General features: G+C 40.1%; 2 protein-coding genes across 3 annotated transcripts; both read right to left on the reverse strand.

The window, feature by feature from the left end:
- Positions 1-6,246: 6,246 nt before the first annotated feature.
- LOC26529358 lies at positions 6,247-7,110 on the reverse strand. Of its 2 annotated transcripts, none has more exons than XM_015176448.3 (2): positions 6,814-7,110; positions 6,247-6,750 (listed from the first exon to the last, which is right to left on the reverse strand). In XM_015176448.3, exons 1-2 carry the CDS (start codon positions 7,036-7,038, stop codon positions 6,424-6,426), a joined length of 552 nt encoding a protein of 183 aa, XP_015031934.1. In that variant the 5' UTR covers positions 7,039-7,110; the 3' UTR covers positions 6,247-6,423. The 2 variants fall into 2 exon arrangements, with proteins under 2 accessions (XP_015031934.1, XP_015031933.1); XM_015176447.3 differs by having other exon boundaries at positions 6,247-6,753; positions 6,814-7,109.
- Positions 7,111-15,663: 8,553 nt separating this feature from the next.
- LOC6653005 (thioredoxin-related transmembrane protein 1) lies at positions 15,664-16,269 on the reverse strand. The gene has a single exon (XM_002075235.4). It carries the CDS (start codon positions 16,267-16,269, stop codon positions 15,664-15,666), a length of 606 nt encoding a protein of 201 aa, XP_002075271.2.
- Positions 16,270-22,331: the final 6,062 nt, after the last annotated feature.

Here is a 22,331-nt window from a genome sequence, read left to right on the forward strand (position 1 = left end):
ACCTACCTACTACTACAATATCCTTTGTCAAAGACCTTTTTAGGTTAGTTGAAATTGTTGGCAGATAAAACTGCACACACAAACACAGACATGTCGGAGAAGCAAAACAGGACGGAAAACGGAAACGGAGATGGGCTGCTGGTCAACCCGAATGTCGACCAGTAGTCCCCAGTCGTAGATGGGGCCAAGGAAGTATCCAAACAGGATTAATTGAATTGTACAACCCACAAACAACAACACACACATACAATCACAATTTGTATACCCTAATTTTATAGAAAACTGCGGGAAATTCAATTGATCTCTCTTTCGATTTTTAGCTCATTCGTTATTATCAGTTGAGGAAATGGTCACACTAAAATTTAATGCCACTGGTCCTTCCTGTAGTTAATCTCCCCACTAATTGGATCAAATTTAAGTCATAAAGTCAGTTAAAACTCAAGGAATGCCAGTGGAATCTTCCAATCTTGAATGATGTATTTGCTTTGGCCCCAAAAACGATTCACATTCAACATTTGGCTTTGAGTAAACTCTTACCCCTCCCCCTTCCCCTCCCCCTTCCCCTCCCCCTTCCCCTCCCCCTCCCCCACAGCCCACAGCCCTCAGCATTGTTGTGTTAAATGGCTAATTTGTTTTGGGCCATGTTGTTGTTAGTTACAGCTGCCGCAGAATGTGTCCCATGTTCAAGCTCATGTCCAGTCCAAGCTCCTTCTCTTAGTCCTTTTGCCACTGTCCTATTCTACAATCACCACACTCTAGTCCTTAAAAGCGTAAAGGGTTACACACACACACACACACAACTGTCGGACGATGCTGTCAAGGACATTTGTCATAATTTACTTACCCGTGCGTGCATGTGTGTATGTGTGTGTGTCTGTGTTTGTATGGATGAGAGTGCGTGATTTGTGTTCATTGGCTTAAATGGGCTCTCATTTCGGTTCGGGTTATTAGTCCTAAACACCTGTGGCATAGTCGGCCATCCAGGCTTCAGTCGCCAGGCGGCAGGCGGCAGGCGGCAGGACATATACGAAATTGTCACAAACACTCTCGTCATGCATTAATTATACTCAACGATGAGCCCGTAAAACATTCATATGTGTGGCACTCACATGCATGTGTCCGTTTATACACACATACATACACACATTTTGCTTGTGAAAATATCGAAAATAATTTAATTAAATAAGACAAAATCCAATTGAAATGTGGAACATTTCAAGCTCTTCTATATGATTGTCTATTGCCAACAATTTAGGCCCTCACCTCTCGCATCTTATTCAACCGAATTTGTTAGGAATCGAAACTAAAAGTCGCCAGTATCATATGAATTTGGTGGTCTTGGGAGAGATCATGCAATGGTAAGGATAGGATCGTGCATTCGAATCTTAATCTCCAGTGGGCCCTTGAGAGCGAATCTGCATTGATGGAACTGCTCTAGCTCAAGGTCAGTTCAGTTTAAAATCTATAGAAAGAGCAACTAACAGAATGGCCAATTGGTTAAATGAGGTCATTAAAATATGGCAAATGTTATACGTTCTTAATTAACTTATACTCTTACTCAACACAGGGCATTTTTCTAGTTAACATACGGAATTATTGTTTGCTTTGGCCTTTACCCCAATTTCCATACACATTTTCATATAACTTTCCATTATGGCCATTTGCAACCCTTTTTCATTATTTGCATTAAAGGCTAATTAGACGCGCTCACCGAAATAAAATCTCAAGCAATTAAAATCAAAATAATAATGTATACAAAATGTATATTTATATATACACGAACATATATAGAAAATCCTTTTTAGACGCTCTCTTCTGTATGGGTGTGTGTGTGTGCTGTGAGGGGGTTCCTTTTTTTTGTCGTTGGCTTTGACATTTTGTTTGGCTCTCCATTTATGGTTGAACTCTTATATTAATTCGATTTTTATCGTGCCCTTGGGAGCCATTGTGCGGCATTTCATGAATTTCACGAATTGTGCATATTTCCGTCAACCCTCCCCCGTAGGCCATACCTTACAGCCGCCTTGCCCTCACCCTCACCCTCACCCTCCCCATGGCCCGCCATGCCATAAAAGCGCGTAAATCTCGTGCGTCTTTATTTCTTCATTAATTTAAGCAACGGCAACGTCGAAGCCAGCAGCGCTGCTTATACTTTTAGCCAACTGATTCAACTGATTACCCAAGGTACACATACATATATTTATGTGAATGCTTAGCTTAAGCCTTTCATACCCTTGCCCGATTATAGTATAATCCACTAGATTTTAAAGTAAATTGATGATTTACTATTCCCTTAATTGGTCTCTTCCATTCGAATGGTGAAAAACTTGAAATATTATGAACGAACAAACAGTTTGAAAACTTATGACTTAGGAAACGTCAAAGTGAATTTGAAATCCACTTTGAATATTTCCTCGCTCACAAGAATCCATTTCATTTGTAGGGTATTCAAAAAGCCGAATTCAGTTGAAACTTTTTTTTTTCATTTCTTGCTATTTTATTTGTTTTTATATTTCTTTCATTGAGTTTTATTAGGAGTGTTTAGGTGGGTGGTATACGATTGAAAGAAGTGAGGTGGGGTGGGCAAGTGGTGGGGGAAACGAGTTAGCGTTAAAGTTACCGTTAACCCCTTACAGCTGTGGCAATTTTAGACAGTCGTCGCATGTCCTTCGACCTATGTATGTCTGTTTGTCTCTTAGCCTTGGAAATCTAATTAAAACAACAACCACCGATTTTTCTCTTTCGTCGTTCACAAGGACGACGAACGGTAACAGCAGAGGCAGAGGCAGTGGCAGAGGCAGACGCATCGGCAGAGGCAGCGTCTAAAGCTTTATAAATGTTTTGATTGCATTAAAGCGCTGCCAAGCGAGACAAATGCGCCAAGCGGAAGGGGTAAGCGGTGGGTGGTGTGGCGGTGCTAGCAAAGGGGTTATCGGGCCGCGGGGAAGGGTAGTGGGGTAGTGGCGAGGTGAAATCGAAATCCTGCCTAAGAGTTGCTTTTCTTTTTCTTTCCAAACTCTGGATTTAATTGCTAGAAATCAGATAAGCCATAAATTCGATAGGGGCACAGAGTCTCTCTTTTAGTGTGGTGCTTGACTGTACGGTGCGGTACAGTAAAGCGTCGTCAGTAATGAACATAGCAGAGCCCTTCATTTACATGGCCATAAACATTTGCCAAGAGTTTCAAAAGCAATTTACTGAGGATTTTCAATTGAGTTTGGTAATATAGCAACAGGTTCAACTGTAACTGACTGTGTGAGTGTTGCTGTTGGTACCAATGTGCGGTGTGTGTGTGTGTGTGTGTGTGTGTGTGTGTGTGTGTGTGTGGATGCCTTAGTCTATTATTTCAGCTCGATTAAATCGTCTTACGGCTCAACGAGCTTTGTCTTAATATTATGTAGATGTCTAGATAGCCAAGTGGATCCACATTGAGAGTGGGCGGAAGAGAATGAGCGAATCCTTCGAGTCCATTGTGGCCCATAATCCGAGCACATCATAAGCACATCCTTATGCAAATCGTGTGTGAGTATGGATACGTGTGTGTGTGTGTGTGTGTGTGTGTGTGTTAGTTGGTTGGTTGGTTGATAAACAAAAAGTAATTTACTACAAGGACAAGGCACAAGGACCTGGCCACCTTTTGCATATATCCACAGCGTCTTTCAAGGCCCAACCGACAGAAGACAACGTGTTGCGCGTCCTTAGCAAAAGAGACGACAGCTGCCAGGACATAGGCTGAGACAACATGAATAAGAGTTTGTCTGTCTGCTAACGTACACACACACACACACCCACACACTCACGCATGTCGTTGTCAAACATGTGACAAACACTTTTCCATCCTTCTGCGCTCTGCTCTGCTGTAAGTGATGTGTTTATTTGCTTTATTTCTTTGGCTCTGTCACATTTTGCGTCTTCCTCTTCAAAATGTCACTTGCAAAACTTTTACAACATAAAATAAAAAACACACACACACACATACATATACACACACATCTACACAAAGAAAGCAAAAACAAACACACACAACAACTAAATGAGACCAAAGAAAGAAAAAAGGAAAATAAAGCAAGAGGAAAAAATGCATTTTGTATAGTTTATTCTCTCATGATAGCACTTTTACTCTCTCACTCTCTCTCTTTCGCTTTATACTTTAGGCTCTCGCTCTGGCTGCCTTACTCTTCCATGCGCTATCTCTCTCTCTCTCTCTCTCTCTCTCACTCTAGCTCTTTCTCTTGAAGTTGGTAAACAGAAAAGCTCCTCCCCCATTTTGGCTTCTGCTGCTTTTAGGGATTTTTAGGGGCGTCAACCAACTTTCGATGCTTGGCTCCTCCCATTGTCGTTCTAAATGGAATCGTATTACATAGTGTGAGGTATATAATTTCATATATGTACATCTATAAGGGTCGCTTTATATTGTATATAATTTAATATAATATATAGCGACTGGGATCATTGTTCTCTCTACCTCTCTCCGTCCTCCCTTTATGTCTCTTTTTTATTTGTATGACAAATCGCATCAAAACTTTATTGCAAATTCTTTAGCATCTCACTTGCAACTTGATTTAGTTGGTTGCCCAAAAATGTATGCTATATTAAAGTCAATTTAAAATAAATTCTCCTCAAAGGAAACTCAGCTGAAACCCACATATAATGGAATAAAACAAGCAATTGAATATTAGAAAAACAATTATATTATATAGAACAGATGATATATCAAATAATTTTTATTTTATTATACATATATTATTTATTAAGCTTATTTTTTTTTATTTAGCTACGAATTTCTTAGGCACGAATTTCAAGAGGTACATGAGAACAACATGTCAAATATCGTTTTTAAGGCATACAGTAAAATTTTAAATGAAAAGCGTTAGTGATTCTTCTAGTTAGTATTAATAGACTTTAGTCTGGAACACAAAAGATGGCTCAAAGACTACAACAAAAATTTAATTGCCTCTGTATCAAAGCCGGACAAATTGTTATAATTTTTTTTTAGTTGTGCAAAGTGAAAAAAAGCAACATTAACAGTCCGTAGTATATATTTATGTATCAGAATCACGGTAAGGAGCTTACACCTGCTGACAACAAGTAATAAATTTATACTTAAACCCGTTTGTCCCCCTCTTTGAATTCAGGTTCGACTTTGGTAAATCAATTTTTCGAATTTATGCCATTAATTGACTTCTGGATCATGGCAAAGATATTCCAGTGAGCTATACCTATATATAAAGAAAGCAGGCTAAAAATGGGCGCCAAACCCATGTTAATAAGACTACAAAATGGAACTTTAGGTTTTAAATATGGACATTTTGTAGATTTCCCCTTAATTTGAAGCTATTTCCCTTATGGATCTCATTTGGAACGACATCCTTGGTAATCTATAAGTATTTCAAGTAGTTCGACAACCGCCGAAGCCTACTGGGTATAGGTCCTGTGATAGTCTTGATTGAATGATTAAATTATAAATAATATTTTCAGAAAAAGGGACAAAAACGGGCAAAAAGGATTGATACTATCGAAATATATACAAATCTACCATCCACCAAACTTTTACCGTACGAAACACAAATAAGTTCAAAATAAACTGGGTTAAAAAAAGAAAGTGTTCATATAGAACTAACAATCTTGCAAAACATACAGATATACATACCCTGGGTATTAACCTCCATAGTTTACTTTTATTATTTCTTCAATCCTACAAATACCGATAAAAAAATCAATCATGTTAAGAAAATCAAGAGTTATCTTTTAGGGCTTCATAGTATAATGAAAATTGTTATTTTATTTGGTGGTTTATGCCAAAAAATCATGTTTTTGGAAATTATTTGAAATTATTTGTGCAAATTAGGCAAAAGTTGATCGACTTTTACTCAATTAAATGTGGCCAATTGAACAGGTTGCTGCAGAATAGAAAGTGCCCGGAACTCGGCAAGATGTTTACAAACAAAAATGGATGTACTCTTCCGCGAATCACAGACGATATATCTATTTGTATATGGCGTCACATATAATGTTCAAAGATATGGATTTGGTGTTGAACAAAGTCACCTCTGTCTATTTGTTCAATATTTCTACTATTAATTTTGAAAATGTGTGGTTTTAAAAGGTTTTCTAAAGCTTTCTTAGGAAATGAGAAACCGAAACGTTTCGAGATGTTAATGAAGAATAATCCAAGGTCACGATTTTAGGTTGGGTCCACTTTTCCCCCACCCCCCATCTGGCAAATATGTAATTGACAGCTAAATGTTGATTTCAACTTCTTTGCGTTTTTATATTTATTTAAACAGACATCTTCTATGCCATATCTGGGCATATCTCGTAATAAATTTTGAATAAATCATGGAAAATCATGTCCAAATCGTAGCAAAGCATCTATGAAAATACTGCATAATTTTATCCGACTGAGTGATAAGGTCATGCTTCTTAGAGACTAGCACGTGGTTTCGGTGGTCGCACACAAACTGGAATTCTGGACGGAAGTGGGTTTTTGATTGAAGTCACTGCGGCTTTCGTCGTGTCAATATTCTCGGCGAGATTACCAGGATTGGTTTTAGAGGTAGCATCGGATATGTTATCGTCAAATTCGTTGTCTTCGTTGTTCATTGGCAGCGGTTCACAGATGAATAGTTGCTTCCCCTTGATCGAGATGAATGTTTGAGTCGAAATCGTACGCCTACAATCCGAAAATTCTATATCTTGGTATTCGTCAAAGTGTATTATAGATGTGTGCTTGATTTGGCCTGACTTCTTCTGCTACAAATCAGACAAATCGAGATCAAACACAAATTCCGGACACCATTCAGTTTATCTTACCCGCTTGGCCATCCATTTAAGGCATATATCTAGCAGAACATATATACACGCACATCCGAAAACAATCAAGTAGATTTCTTTGTTACCAGATTCCTCTTCGTCATGGGACACCAGACCGAACATGGACTTCCTTAAGACTATTTCAGCGCCTTCGATTACCGATTCCGAACATAGCTGTTCGCTTTGTTGTGTTCGTGTGCGGTAGAAAATAGAAAAATTGTTCATTTTCGGGTTTAGTTTTTTACTGTGTGCCCGTGTAGGTATGTTCAACGTTTGCCTTGTGAATGATCTATTCTCCTGCCTTACCGGGGGGCTTACCTAGGCTCCCGTGACATTTGCGTACATGGCCTACTTGGATCGAAAAAATAACAAAAAATCATCATGACCGTTTCTACGATTTAGTAGAGAGATTTTGCTAGGGTATAGAGACATTTGGCATTTGGACTTTATTCATTTCTGATAATTGCGTTCGTTAGGCTCTTGCTGGGAGTTTGTCTTCTCGTTGACTATTTAACTTGTTAATTCTGCCCTTGTTAAATTGTCTCCAGCTCTGGGATACGTCTTGGATTCCGTCTCGTTCACAGTCTCGCCTCGACCTCGACTGCGACCTTAATGAGTGGGTAAACACAATTTTCGGTTCAAATTTCTCCACAAACTCTCTTTGCAAGTTCAACAACAATCAAAATAATAATAACAATGAGAAAGGGAAAAATAAAATCCTTTTGTCCTTTCTTAGACTTCAGACTCCCCACTCAGCTCATTTATAATTAAGTTGTCTAATTCGTTTTGGCTTTTGTTGATATTTTCTAGAGTTTTTTATTTTTGGCTTTCGTCTTCTACTTTGGCACTTGTTCTGTTGTTGTGTATTCTTTTTGGCTTATTCTTTCCTTTCTTTTTTTTGCTTATTTCATTACCGCAAAATCCACTGGTTGAGAAAAACAAATGGGGAGAAGAACAAAAAAACACACACAACGTTTCATTCTGTTTTCTGGCTTTTTTAAATGATTCCTATGGCAATTGAAGTGGCTTTTTATGCGCACTTCAGTTCTCCGTTTGCCTTGAGATTCTTCACACAGCTGAGACCCGAGCCAGAGCCAGAGCAAGAGCCAGACTCTTGAGTGTGCTGCAGGAAACGGAAATGGAAACGTCATGAACTTAATTTTATTTATGCGCCACAGAGATAAAGATAGATAAAACAATGGCCTCGACTAAAAGACTTAACAAACACCTGGCTAGAGAAATCTGAAAGGAAAATTTCAGGTATGGAATAAGAGAATTGGCAGTCACCCTGGAATTGTTATGATGATCAAAGCCTTTTTGACTTGGAAGAAGGTTCTTATGGATACATTGTAGACTAGTAACCGATCACTTTCACTTAGCTCACAGTTGGCATAGAGTTTAATTTCCCAAAAGTTAATCAAACAAAATGTGTGTCTTTTAAAATAATAAATTTCATTTTAAAAATGCGTCTAGTTCGGTTGATATTTCACTTCAGTGGCCTTCACCGTCTAATTTGTTTATAAGCTCTCTTCACATTGAACTGCCAAGACAAAAAGGTGCAACTTCCTTTTGTCAGGAACAAGGACTAAGGACTGTGGACCGAATACCAAGGACGTAACGACAAGGCACTTAACCTAATAACAAACTGGCCAGGAGATGGTCGGCAGCAGCGGCTAGGTAAAAGATGACAGAGCGTTAAGTAAACGCCATTTGAGGCAGGGCCCGAGGAAAAACTTTTGAAGAACTCGCATAAAAATGACAGACACAGAGGACGACTCAGTCTCTGGCCAGGACTAATTTGATGAAGACGTCGGCAAACCAGAAACAGAACAAAAAATTCCGCGACAATGACAACAAACAAGACAAAAGACACTAACGAAAGAAAAAAACGGAGGAGTTGAAACTGGAGAGAGCGAGAGGCAACTGGGGCTAGGAGCTATTATAAGGACACCCAAACAAAAATGCAAATCCGCTTAAGTATCCTGCAATGATTGAGGCACAGCAAGGAGCAGGAGAAAAAAAGAAGTAACGAAATGCGAAACAAACGCCTTGCGAACCACTTAAAGTGATCAAGAAGGATTCACAGTTTGTAAAATGGAATTTTATGGCTTAGTTAAGGATGCGACAAAAGGACAAACGAAGAAGGGGAAAATATTTTTCTTCTCGGCATTTTTTTTTTTTGTTTTGGTTTTTTGCTTTTCCTATTCTTTTTGCCAAAGGGAAAAGTGAACAAATCACACCCCATTACAGAAGCGGAGTGGGTGGTCCGTAAAAGGACGGAGGACGAATGGGCACACGCACTTTTCGTTGGTGGCGCCAGAAAAGGGCGGTGGGGGCAGAAAACATTCCTTCAAGCTGAGTTCTTCTACAGATTTGGAGCAGCTTATCGCGCGACTTCATTTGAATATTCTTCCTCGTCCTTGGCCGCGCCCTTGTTCCCGTCGTCGTCGTCTTTCTGCGAGTTCTTAAGGATTTTTTTCTTTATTTATGCATTTGTTAATGTTGTAACGGAGATTTTTACGAGTCCTGGCGCCCCTCATAACAATAATGAAAAGCTATTATGAGCCATGAGGATAAGGATAACAAGGACATGCCAGCGAACAAAACGAGGGGAAAACGTTGAATGAACCGAATCCAGTTTGACACGCCCCCAGGCTCCTCGCTCCCCGTTGCCCGCCCCTTACGACGAGAATACAACTCGTGTCATTTGGCCATATTAAGCGAATTAGACCAAGTCACACACAGGCGGGCCAGAACGATGAAAGGGAACCAGACCTATAAGGAGCTTGCGGTGCGCCAGTCGATGTCATACGATGTCATAATTCGCCTTTATAGCCGCTAATGACAAATTAGGTGACACATTTTTCAATAGATACTGATATACTCACACTCTGGGAATGCCTTTTTAATGGGCCGTCACACACTTTCGCATTATCCTGCACCTTGAGGTGTTTGTGCTTAAGGCATCTCACTTGCACTCATGTCCAATGACATTTTGATGCCATTCCCGTGCTTCTTTCAACCCAACTAAGCAATTAAAAGGACCAAAGTGAAACTTCTGCTTCCACTCTCCATGCCACTTTTGCTCATCCTGCGAATGATAATTGAAACCGTAGGAGTGTGCGCTTTGATCTAACAGCAAAACAAATTGGAGCACCTGCAAAACGAATGACAAAGATGACGCCTTCAATTATGCCATTCGGATGACGACTAATAATGGAGTGAGTGAGCGAGTGAGTGAGTGAATGAGTGGGCACTTTTAGCGTTCTGTGACTGTGTTGCTCTTCCGTTTGATGGGAAGCCGAAAACATTCTAATGAGTTGCCAGGCAGCCCATCACCAAATGGGAATCTGAACACTGCACAAATACATCTATACAATTTATGTATGTATGTACATATGTATTTCTGTTGTTATACCATTGTAAATTTGAAAAGGTTCCCCTTCATTGGAGGAAACGGCAAGGCTTTGTGTCTGTTTGCCTTGTTTTTCTGGTTTATTGGGCTAATTCAATAACAAACAACAACGTCAACAATAACCCAAAAATAAAATAACCAAAATTCTAGCACCGACTTTAAGAGTATACTTTTAGAGAATATTTGGGGTTTTGGGACCAAAGGTAACACAACATTGTTGAGCTATCATAGCTCAACAATCATGAATCAAATGAATTGTGTTGTAATTCCCAACTTGTTTTAACTCAGGATCAGACGGTGATAAAAGAACTCACAGTTAGTAAACAACCTGCTCGGTCAGTTTCAAGCGTTAAACTGGGGATTAGGGTTAGTCGATATTTAGTATTAACACTAGGAGAATGGTGAATGAACTAATTAAGTTTTCAATGCTAATTGGCGATAACTTATGGAACAATTCGGATTCCTTGAAAAGCGCATCTGACTTAAATTTTCCAATGACGCTCGATTTCGCTCTATGTGTGGACCTTTGCTTGGGGTTTCATTTTGGCTGGCACTAAATTAATTTACCACACACGCACACACACACACACACACACACATACACATGAGTTTATAACTTTATCGGGCATAACGAGAGTACATTATCCTGGTCCCAGACCCATAAGCAGAACCAGAACCAGGCACAGGCTGGTACACGTCCCTTTTTTGAGCTCTTGTGTCTTGTTTTGATGCGGCATTTAAAAATAACTTTAATGGGAAATTTATCGATCAGGATTGCCTGGATGTGATGGTGTGTCGCCGGTGGAGGGAAAGCCCTGCGGTCGCAGCACTAAACCAGCATAAAGGACACCAATGAGGATGGGGAGCGAAGGATTCCTGTTGCTGATCCTTGTTGGGAGATAAGCAACGCACAAGCACAAAGCCAACAAGCAACGCCAAAACGAGACATCGTGTGTAGGCAGCAGTAAATCGCCTGAAAAGAAATCAACAAGGATATTATGTGCATGTCCTTGCTACCAATGCTGTTGCCGGTGCCAGTGCCCGTCCTGGCTGAATGCCCATTTCACAGGTTGATACCGTCTACCCTCCACTCATACGACGAGTATGTGTATCGGCTTGGATATTTTTGTTGTCTGGTGAGAGGGAGAGAAACCCCCCCCTCCACACACACACACACACACACACACTGAGATATTAAGACATTTTAGTGCCGTTTTCACTTCATTAGTTTTGATTTTGATTTCCCAGTAAACCGAAATGCAAATGACAAAAGAACATTCATATGAAAGCATAATAGATAGCATATAATATGTGTGCCTTTGTGTGTGTGTTTGTGTGTGTCTATGCAATGATAAAAGATAAAAGGAAATAAAGAGTTAACACTACCAACAATAGACCATACAAGTTCAATTCAAATATTAGCAAAAACAATTTGTGCAAAATAGATCTCCTTCTCTCTGTATTAAATAATCAAACTGTCTCTGGAAAATGTCTCAAAACTTTTTGCAACAGGCAAAATATAAGTTGCAGACGGAAGTGAGGCGTTCGTATTAGTTTGGTCATCAGTTGGTGGAAGTCATCGTCATCAGCATCAGCATCAGCATCATCATCATCCACGTCCTGGGCTCCAGTTGCAAAGTCTCGACTACCAACTTATCGCAAAGGAGTACATTAGCTTAATGGTTTTGGCCTGCGAAACGAAAGTGGCGAATAAAAATTTGTTACGCAGCACATTTCATAATTCCCGCGCTATGATTAAGTGTCAGACACAAGGCAAACTGGGAGCCGAAACGAAGACGTCGACTTTTTCTTTGGTGAAAGTTTTTTTTTGCAAGTTGTTGCCAGTGAAACTCTCGCACTCGAACTGGCGCTGGAATAATTAAGTAGCTGCTCTCTAAGCTCAGACTGGGGGAAGAAGGACACCGGGGGCGGGGTGAAGACTGGGACTTGGTGTGAAGTTATTGTAATGGGCAAACGATTAGACAGTATAAAAACTCTACTTTAAGAAACGCCAGAAATCTCCACCTCTTCGTATTCTTGAGTCGTTCGGAGTATATGTACTTGGCCACGATGCCAAGTATACTACTATTTCACGGATATTAACCTTAATGCCATTACCGTTTCCCGTTTCACATCCGTCCAGCATCGCCTCGTGGTCAGTTCTACTATCAAAAACCATGGTCTTCTCTGAGACCTTTCGGAGAATTGTATGCAGTTTTTAAGAAACTAACTTTAAGAAACTTTCCATCCACTTATCTTTATGATGGGAAAAAACCTTACTAATATGTTGTCTATTCCTAAAGGGTATTTACGTTTCGTTTAGCCATTCATTTATAGGTTCTTCAGTTTTTATTTTGCTGTTGTTGATGTTTCGTTTACTTATGCAACAAGTAAGGACAAGTTAAAAGTCCTGCAGGACTTTTGCTAGTCGCTGTCGTGCGTTGCGGAAATAATTTTTATTTTGCCAGACAATTTGCTTACTTTGTGATTTCCGTTTTGGAGAGGGGCCAATCTTCCTGCCTCCCCGCAACCACCAAATGAAACTTGTCTCGAATTCTGTTTTTCTGGTCCCAAATATTTCCGGGTTTTGACTTTTACTTTGAGTTTTTCTTTCATTCTTCATCTCTTGTTTGTGTTATTTGTTTGTTTTCCACATCGCATTTGTCGTCATGGACGTTGAAGGCTTTTTCTTTCAATATTGTTAAACAAACGCTTTTTATTTTAATTTTCACGTGCGATAAATAAATGCAACTCTTTTTTTAATAGACGGTAACGCTTCATTGCATTTACAATAATAACAATAATAATAAATAGTCGTAGTCATTTAACAATAATCGCTCGCATATGAAATGGAAATTCCAATTGCCAACCCCCAGTCTTGTGTGCATCCCGAGCCACCGCCACCTCCTTGTGTACCATGTATGTATGTATACTATTGGCAGGGCTCATAAATTGCAAATGACCAAATAGCGTTTAATGGTCGCTGGTCCGCCGCAGCGAAAATGCAAAATGCAGAAAAACATTGGAGGGGAAGTCAGAACAAGGAGTTGGCCGGCCTCCCGTGCGTCGGGCCAGTTTACCCTATGGCATTATCAGCATCATCCTCATCGTCGGCAGTCTTGGTTGACTGGTTGCCAATATGCTGTATAAACATACATCCATGGAACACTCTTCAGAGTCAACCAATTTGTCCGCACCTTTCATAAAATTAAGTAATAATCGAACTTTAAAGGCACTTTTGGCATTTTCGCGTTAAGAAATTGCAGCCACACTATTTCGCAAACCCAAATGAATTGTCGAATAATTCACATCCATTTGACATATGTATGTATATGCTAAAGTTTTAGAAGGGTATCGCAATCTCCCATGTATACACTTTGCCTACTTGTCTCTCTCTTTCTCTGCCTCGCCTACCCCTTCTCTCTTTTTGGCCACTGTGTTGGGTTTGTTGTATCTTTTTGTTTGGTGGCTGTTGCTTTTATTGCCTTTTGCGTCAATGTTGAGCATGGCCGCCTGTCGTTCTGATCGTCCTGCCCTTGTCCTCTTGGTCACTGTCACACATGGCCGGAAATCGTCTCCGACACTGCATGTGGCCAAACATTTGCATAAAATGCCAAGAGGCATCCATCCAACTGGGAGTTTTGCGCGGAGTGGCCAATGTAGCATCCGTGTCGCATCGCATGGCGTCGCGTCCCGTCGATTTTCGATTTTTCTCACTGATTTTTCACATTTTTCAGTGTCCGGTGTATATGTTGTTTTCCAAAATACCTTTTTTTGGTTTCTTTTTCTGACCAGGCAGAAGGCCAGCTTGTTGTTTATGTGTTTATAGATTAATCGCTTTTTGGTTAAATGACTTCGATAGTCGCTGTGTGTGTGTGTCTGTGTGTGAGTGTGTGTGTGTTGGATGGCAAACCCTTTCGAGCTGTATATGGACATGGAGTTGGCTGCAAATTGCTGGCGACAGCTGTGAGTGTGTGGTTTTCAAACGAAAGCCAAGCAAGTGGACAACGAGTTGAGCTCGCCAATTGTGGAGATGAAAGAAGGGACAAATCACAAATCATTTTTAAATGTTCATAAAAAATGGCTATATAAAAGTCTGCAAACAACCGAGAGACTCGAGAAGAACTAAGCTAAATATGGAACTATTTCCTCTATATGTAATCGCAAATGGTTTTCTCTGATTCTTGCATGAACTTGGCAAAACGGCCAAAAAGTAGGCAACATAAAATACCCTAAGAAGTAACTAAGGAAAAGGCCACAAAGAGACCCCAGGGTTAAGTTAATGTCTTAACTGGACCAACCCCAATTATTACACACACACGGACACTACATACACTTACACATGTTTGCACAATAAAAAATTAATCACAGAGCCTTTCTTGCTCTCATTTCGGGGCAAGACTATATGGATCTAATGTGCTAATGTGCAATTTCGAAAGGTGCTTACGTTGTCAAGTAGTGTGAAGATGAGCTTCTCCCATCCGCTCGGTCTCATTTCCCTCATACCCTCATGACCATTCCCATTCCCAATTCACATTCTCGCCAATTGGCCATTTTCTCAATGAATCACAAGCAGAGAAGACAGCACAGCAGCAGCATATGGCCTTCAGGGTCTGGAGAAGATTTCCCGGCAAGGAAACTGCAATTAATTCCCCAGCTTAGAATGAAATCTAATTGCTCGTTAGCGCACAGCCAGCCAGCCAGTCAGCCAGCCAGTCAGCCAGCCAGCTAGCCAGTCCTCTCCTGGCATTGTCCTCTTTTTTTTGAGGGGGGGTTTTGTTTGTTTCCCCGATGTTCTTTTCTTACTGTTTTTATATTTTGTTAACTGCTGATTACAGCAGTTGTTGCTTCTTCCCAAGAAAGGCAGAAACAAAAAAACATAGACCAAAAGAAGGCTGCAATGGAAGGCCTGGGGGGAAGCATGGGGATTCACAAAAGCCCTCAGCTTGGACCAGAATGGATGTTTATCTCGAGTATAAGTTTTATTTTCTTTATTCTTCGTCCTTTTTGGCGCTGGCGTCAAATGTTTCCCAGCTGGTTCATAAAAAGAAATTAACGGCTTCTCCACTTCCTTTCCAATTCCTGACCTCAGGCCAGAAAGCATGGAATCGTTTAATAAGCTTGTTCAACCAAAAATGCTGACACACCATTGCAATGACTGTGTTTTTCTACTTTCCCCTTGTCATGTCTTGATTATTGATGTAATGAGTGTTATCCATATAGATATCGGTGGACCACACATATGTACATATATTGTAGAAGGAATTCAAAGTGAGCAATTTAAAGATACATATTGTTTAACATAAGTCAATAATAGTTTGGTGTCATCTTGTAAATGTATGTGAAAAGAAGATGTGTTCAATCATTTCAATGTCAGTTTGTCTGCACTTTGTGGTAGCTTGTTTTGTTCTTTGGTTATCCTTAATCGCAACATCCTAAGCTTTGGGTCGTTTCCAATAGATCCACAAGAACATGATTCCACACCAACCGCCGTACAATACCCAAACAATCATAGTAAAGACTCCAGTCAACATTAAAGCTATACACCAAGTGGCCACACCGTAGTCGGAGACTACTCCTGAATCCCACAGATCCACGGCGGCTTTGTGGGCAAAGACGGCGAAGTTAATCCAGTTAGAGGTTGGATGCCGCCACCATGGAACTACCTCAATGGATTTCCATTCCCCATTCTCAACCATCCGGCACAATGACTCAATGTTCAAGCTTGCATCTATCCGACGAAATTCGCCAGCTATCACATGATAAACAAATGGCAATTTGCGTACCGATAGGCGTCGCAGTATTCCAGATTTCTTGGCCAGATCAACAATGGCAATGGCCACATTCCGATTACTGAAGGCACTCGAGGCAACCAGTTGATGACTATTGAGCTCCATTTTCGTGCAATCAACTTGGTCCTTAGCGCAGATACTCACTAGCCATTCGTCGTTTAACAGCAGCGGCCAATTCTGCTCATCGATCTCTATGACAGAACGGAAACCATCCACTTTTTCCCTATTCAAAGCTTTTGTGGGACCCATTACCAATGAAGCCAAGACCAAGAGTGAACAAATTATTATCATTGTCATCATGGCAGGAAATTCGGTAGAAATTATTTGAATTAATTTCAAGAAATTAATTTGTTTTCTAACGACATATAACGACTTGGGTTGACTAACTTTACAACGACAGATTGATCTAGTCGAACTACTGCCAGGTTAAAATTGTATATCGTTTTGTATACTCTCGAAACACTAAATTTTTCTTTTTCAATCTTGGTTAATTAAACTTCTTGTGCCCATCTCATCAATATCACACAATCAATCGAATATAAGTGGACAATCAAAGGGGATTTTGTCTTCAAAATTTCTCCTTTGCCTCTTTTCCAAGTCCTTCTTAGTGTCAATTTTTAGTTTCTTCTGCTTTGCTAAAGAATTTCTGCTTCTTCAAAACTAAAACTAGTTGGGAATTGCAAGTCTTGTCTGCTGATGATAGAACTTGGTGCTTCATCAACCTGCTGCCTTTTTATGCTGCCTTTGAAATTATCTTCTTTGAATAATTCACCTCAAGCTGAAACGCAAGGTTTAATTTAATTATTTTGATTCTTTTTAAACTAAATTGTAATCTCAAATGCAAATACATATGGCCAAAACTGATTTCAATCGTAACAGAATTAGTGTTATTGTAGGTATTCGGTAATCCAATGGACAGGCCAGTGTTGGTCAAGATCTTGATCAGTTATATTTCAAAGTGACCATCTATGTACAAACGTATTTAAGACAACTAGCCCTCTCTTTTCATTTTTTTAGGTTTGGGGTTTGAGGTTTTGGTTGGGGCTTGGGGCTTGGTGGTTTCCTAAAATTAATTGACTTGTTTTGCTGTTTAAATATTTAACTTTGCCTCTTTGTGATGTAACGTGGTTGTTGCTCTATTCTGTCGTATCTATTCCATGTATATCCTTTTAGTTGGTCACTTGGGAGCAAACACACAATCCCACGCCCACGCCCACGCCCACTCGCACACACACACACAGACCCGCTCTCTGTCTGCCTTTTACCTGAACACGTCAGCAAAGAAGAAAGGAACAAAAAGAGAAATAAAAATACAACTGAAACTTTTTGTTTCGCCTGGCACTTTGTGTATTTATGGCTCATGTAGCGCAGTTGCATAAATCACTGACAATGTAAACATGCACCCCATCCTCCTGCCGATGGCCATGCCAATGTCCATTCCGCTGCCCATTCCTATTGCTCCGCAGCACACGTGTGTACGTGTACGTATGTCCAGGTTAAATGGCCAAAAGTGTTGACCACAATTAATGTTATGAGATAAGTTTATAAATGCTCACGGCTCGATGCTTTTGCTCGCATTTGGTTAATAAAATGCAAGACGAAATGAGTACGTCAAGGGGGAAAGGGGAAAGGGGAACGGGAAGACTGGGAGGAATCTGGTGAGGTAAGGGCTGCAACAGGAAATTAGGTATCGTTTACCTTGGGCTTTTGTTGCCCTGGCCCGTAGCCTTCGCTTCATTTTCCTTCAGCTTCCTCTGGCTTTGCCCAGGCTTTTATCGCCACATCCATTATGCAGCTTTCCACTCTTTCGCTCCACCCCCCACCGCCCCGCCCCGCACGACCCTGCCCTGTCCTGCCCCATTCTATACCCATTGGTCTTCTGCTTACAAAGGCGCATAATAACTGTGTGTAGATTTGTCAAAAAATGGCTCACAGGGTTGGCCATTTTAAACCGGAAGTTGCCAAACATTTGCCCAGAGTTTTCAATCGCTTGTTTTTTTTGTTGTTGTTGTTGTTGTTATGTAATGTTTGTCAATATTTGAGAGGGGATAGATTTAAAGAATCCCAGCGAATGGCAAAAAATTTAATCAAAAACCTTTTCTGATCCAATGATTGTATAGCTATTAAATAACTTGATTCTATATCCTATTTGGTAAATTGTATGAAAAATGTCGCTCATTTTCTCCCTTGCAGTGCATCGATTAGAGGAAAATCATTCCACGTTTTTTGGTTTGTAAAATGTAATAACATAAGACACAACATGGAATGCAAATTTTTTCAAAACCAAAGCACGTGAAATTATTTTATATTTATAACATGCTATCTCGCTCACTCTTACAAGCACATAAGCACTCTGCATATTGAGAAATATTACAATATAAAGCCGATTGAAGGCAAGTGACAAAAATTAGAAATTAAATTGATCACCATACTACACGGGTCTATAAAGCCAATTTGGCGACTCTAGCTCCTAAAGTCTTCGAGATATAGGTGTTGATACGGCCGGACATGGCTAGATCGCCGGAGACTGCTTCTATAGATCCGTTTTGTCGTCGGTCTATTTTGCATGTGACTGTGTGGGCCCTTTCTAAGCAATTTCTTAACTGAAAAGCTAATTTCACATATGACTATAATTTGACTAGTTCATGGATCACAGAGTGCTGACTGACCCCAGGTGCACTGATATGCACTAACCTTGCCTTGACTAAATTGAGTTAGAGGTAAGAAAGTTAGCCTCAAAGTCCTTAATGTCTCAGCAAGGTTGGAATTGAGTTTTTCATGTTTTAAATGCTGAAATTAAGTCATTCGATAAACGAGTTTGAAAATCGATCAGCTCGATATTTGGCGAAGCTTTCATTTAAATTGTAAAGAAGGTTCTGCTCTTCCTGGTGGCACCAAATGATAAACGTAAATTCCATGTGTGGCATTTGCTTGCCCTTTCCTCCTTCCTTCTTGTGACTAATGTCATTTTGGCATGCGAGACGTACAGAAACACGCAGAAATATTACATAAAATGGTACAAATGATGGCACCAAACATGTGGATGATGCTGCAAAAGAAGAAGCGTTGGCTGGAGAACAACCGAGAAGGACAGGGAAAGAAGATATAATGACATCAGCCTGAAAAATGTACAACTCCATTGCCGAAGTAAAATGAAAATGATATGCTTTTGTTCATTAGAGAAACTATACTCAAAAGGGAGGAACCCAGGGACCAAAGAGAAGGGCATGCATACATACACACACACATATGCATCATCCCCATGGGAACGGGATTTTCCCGCAGGTTTCTATTTACCTTTTGCCATTGATAGAGTAGGAAATTAATGTTTAAGCTTCACGCAAAACTTTTGCCTCTGTGAAAGAGACAGATGAAACATTTGATTTAATTATGAGTGGCATTTATTGCTAAAAGCAGCTAGGAATAAACCAACACACCCACACCCACACCCACACACACACACACATATGCTCACTTGGCAAGGTGTTAGTCTGTTGATAATGTAAACGAGTGCCTTCGAGCCGAAGTAAAATTAAGAAAAAGTTATGCCAACAAGGTCGAAGATAAACAAAAAACACTAAAAATACGACTAGGCAATGCGCTCTCCTTCAGAATACTCGTCATTCCGAATCATTCATTTATCGAGTTGGCAGAGTATTTAAGCTTAGTCCTTGAACAATTTCGTGGACGTTTTTAGAAAGTTTCTGTGAAATCGTTTGAATCTTTTGAGATTTGGACTATTCTCTGTCTTCTTCATAGTGTCAATGCCCTGTTGATGCTAGGGTATTGAGTACATATCATATGGATGTATGTGTGTATGCATGTATGGGCGTAAGTCTGGTATCCTGGTATCCAATAAGTTCTCATTCATGTCCTGACTGAGCTTGTCACAACTGACACTGACAGTTGTGCCTAAGTGGCAACTTAATTTCTTAATTGTCAACTCAAAACTTTTATCTCAAGCACCTGACTGACTGCCACACACACACACACACGTACACACACACACACTTACAGCCTATAAAACTATCGCCAGAGTGGGAAGAAAATGTCAACTTTCTTTTGGACTAACAAATTTTCTTCTACCTGCGGTTTGGTTTGACTTTCACTTTGCCTTTTACTTTTGACTGTTTGTAGTTTTCTGTCAGTTAATTTTTGGCTAGGTGTGCTTGTGTGTGTGTGTGTGTGTGTGTGTGTGTGTGGGTGAAATTTTGACAAGTGAATTATTTGTGAGATAAAACTTGGTTAAACTGACAAAGTGACACAGCTAAAGTTTCCCCTTGATTATTTTATGCAATGCTTTTGCTTTTTGGCCAACTGAATAATTGACGATGGCCTTGGCTAGTATTATTTAGTACCTACACACACACACACACACACACACACACACACATAGTTGGGGATTTTTACCCTTCACTTGAGCTTGATTTCCATTTGGTTAATCCTTGTATAATTTAACGGCATTTTAAATTTTAATTGTTTAAATGAAAATGTCGCTTTGTGCCATGTCATTTTCATCATCATCATCATCCTCATCCACATCCTCAGCATCATCAGGGAAAAGAAATGCGTTTACTTCGTTTTCCACATTTTAATTTTAATTGCAATGCCCTTCCCCCCCTCCATCGCCACTCTTTCACTCCAACAACAACAACTGCAACAACAATTTGTTACAAATAATTATCATAACCTGATTAACATGAGCTCAGCAAGTGTAAAAAAGGGGTTGACGGTTCAAAGGAAGGGGGAGTGTAGGTTGTGGCAGAACACGAAGAAGAAGAACAAGAGTCAAAGCCATGTCCCAGACGGAAATAGTCAGAGTTGAGAGGGATGTTAATTGTGGGGGGAATAAGGAGTGAGAGCTTCTCTCTATCTCCCTCTCTCTCTCTCTCTCTCTCTGTGTCTCTCTGTCTCTCACTTCATGTTACATTCTGTCTTAATTTGTAAAAGTTTTAAAATGCCGTCGCCGTCGTCCTCGTTGTTGATTTTTTATGCATGCTAAGAACAATCTCAGCTCACACACAATGTCTCGCTCTATCTCTCTCACACTCATTCACGCTTTCTGTCTAACTCTATTTCTGTCGCTTAATTATGCCAAGTGCTCGTCATCAAGATTGTTACTGTTGTTGTTGTTTTTTGTTGTTGTTGTTGTTGTTGTTACTGCTGCCGTTCTTGTAATTTAGCGGTAGACGCGGCTGCATAATTAGAATTGTAAAAAAAATCACAAGATATTTTTGCATTTCACAGGAACACAGACTAAATTTAAATTTAAAGTCCAGTTTAAATATAGAAGAAAAGTCGGAGGTTTCAACAAAACAAAAACCTCTATGGGAATAGTACTACCTATTTATAGGGATTTCAGCACTTCAGTCTTTGATGGATAATAAAAGTTACCCTTTTGATATAGAAAGGATCTGTAAAGATCGATAGCTGCATTCTTAGTTTTGGCTGTCTATTCAAATTGAAATGGATCTTATTGCATCCCACCAGAAAAGTGTTATCGGTATAATGTTAACGAAAAGGCAAGCTTTCGAGCAGGGCGATGCCGGGTTAATAGGCAAAGACAGAAAGGCAAATCCAATCGGAAGTGGGTTGTTCCAGTGAAGACTCATTCTTAAAACTCAACAAGCCGGCATATGGAATCCAGCTCTGTCTTCCACTGTGGCATCCAAATCGTGTTTGGGGTGACCATTCCCAAAGTGGGAATATTGGCCAAGGGGCTAGGAAATGTTACCAGGACGAACTTGACCAGAGAATTATTAAAGTGAAATTTCGTAATTCGAACGAAATTGTAGTCCAAGCACAACTGATTGACTTTATGTGGGTAACTTAGTTAGATTTTGGCTAAATTGACTTCAATTACTATTTTGGATACGAGCTAACAATAACCATAAAATTGCATTTTTCAATTGCTCAGTTTGTCTGGCAACCTCAACCATTCCCTTTCCTTGTGTTAACCAACACTCAACTCTCAGACTAATTGCCGCAAGGTGAGTCACCTTCTTCAGCAGCTTCTTTCGAACAATCCAATCGAATGAAATCAACCCCTCACACCACTCACCACACACCACCCTTGCGCCATCCATTTATCCATTCAGTTAGTCACCATCTCCAGGCGCTTATCAATAACCATAATGATATAGATATATTTCGAGCCAGAACTTTCTTCTAACGAGCCGAACAAAACGGCGCGTGCAATTTCCCAAAACCATTAAAAAGTGTAAAGAGAAAAAGATACGACCAAAAAAAATTGGCAACACGAACATTAAGTGTAACGGGACTTTGGAGTAGGGGTTGGAGTTGGGGTTGGG

This window comes from Drosophila willistoni (genome assembly GCF_018902025.1).
Source record: "Drosophila willistoni isolate 14030-0811.24 chromosome XL unlocalized genomic scaffold, UCI_dwil_1.1 Seg142, whole genome shotgun sequence".
NCBI classification, from domain to species: domain Eukaryota; kingdom Metazoa; phylum Arthropoda; class Insecta; order Diptera; family Drosophilidae; genus Drosophila; species Drosophila willistoni.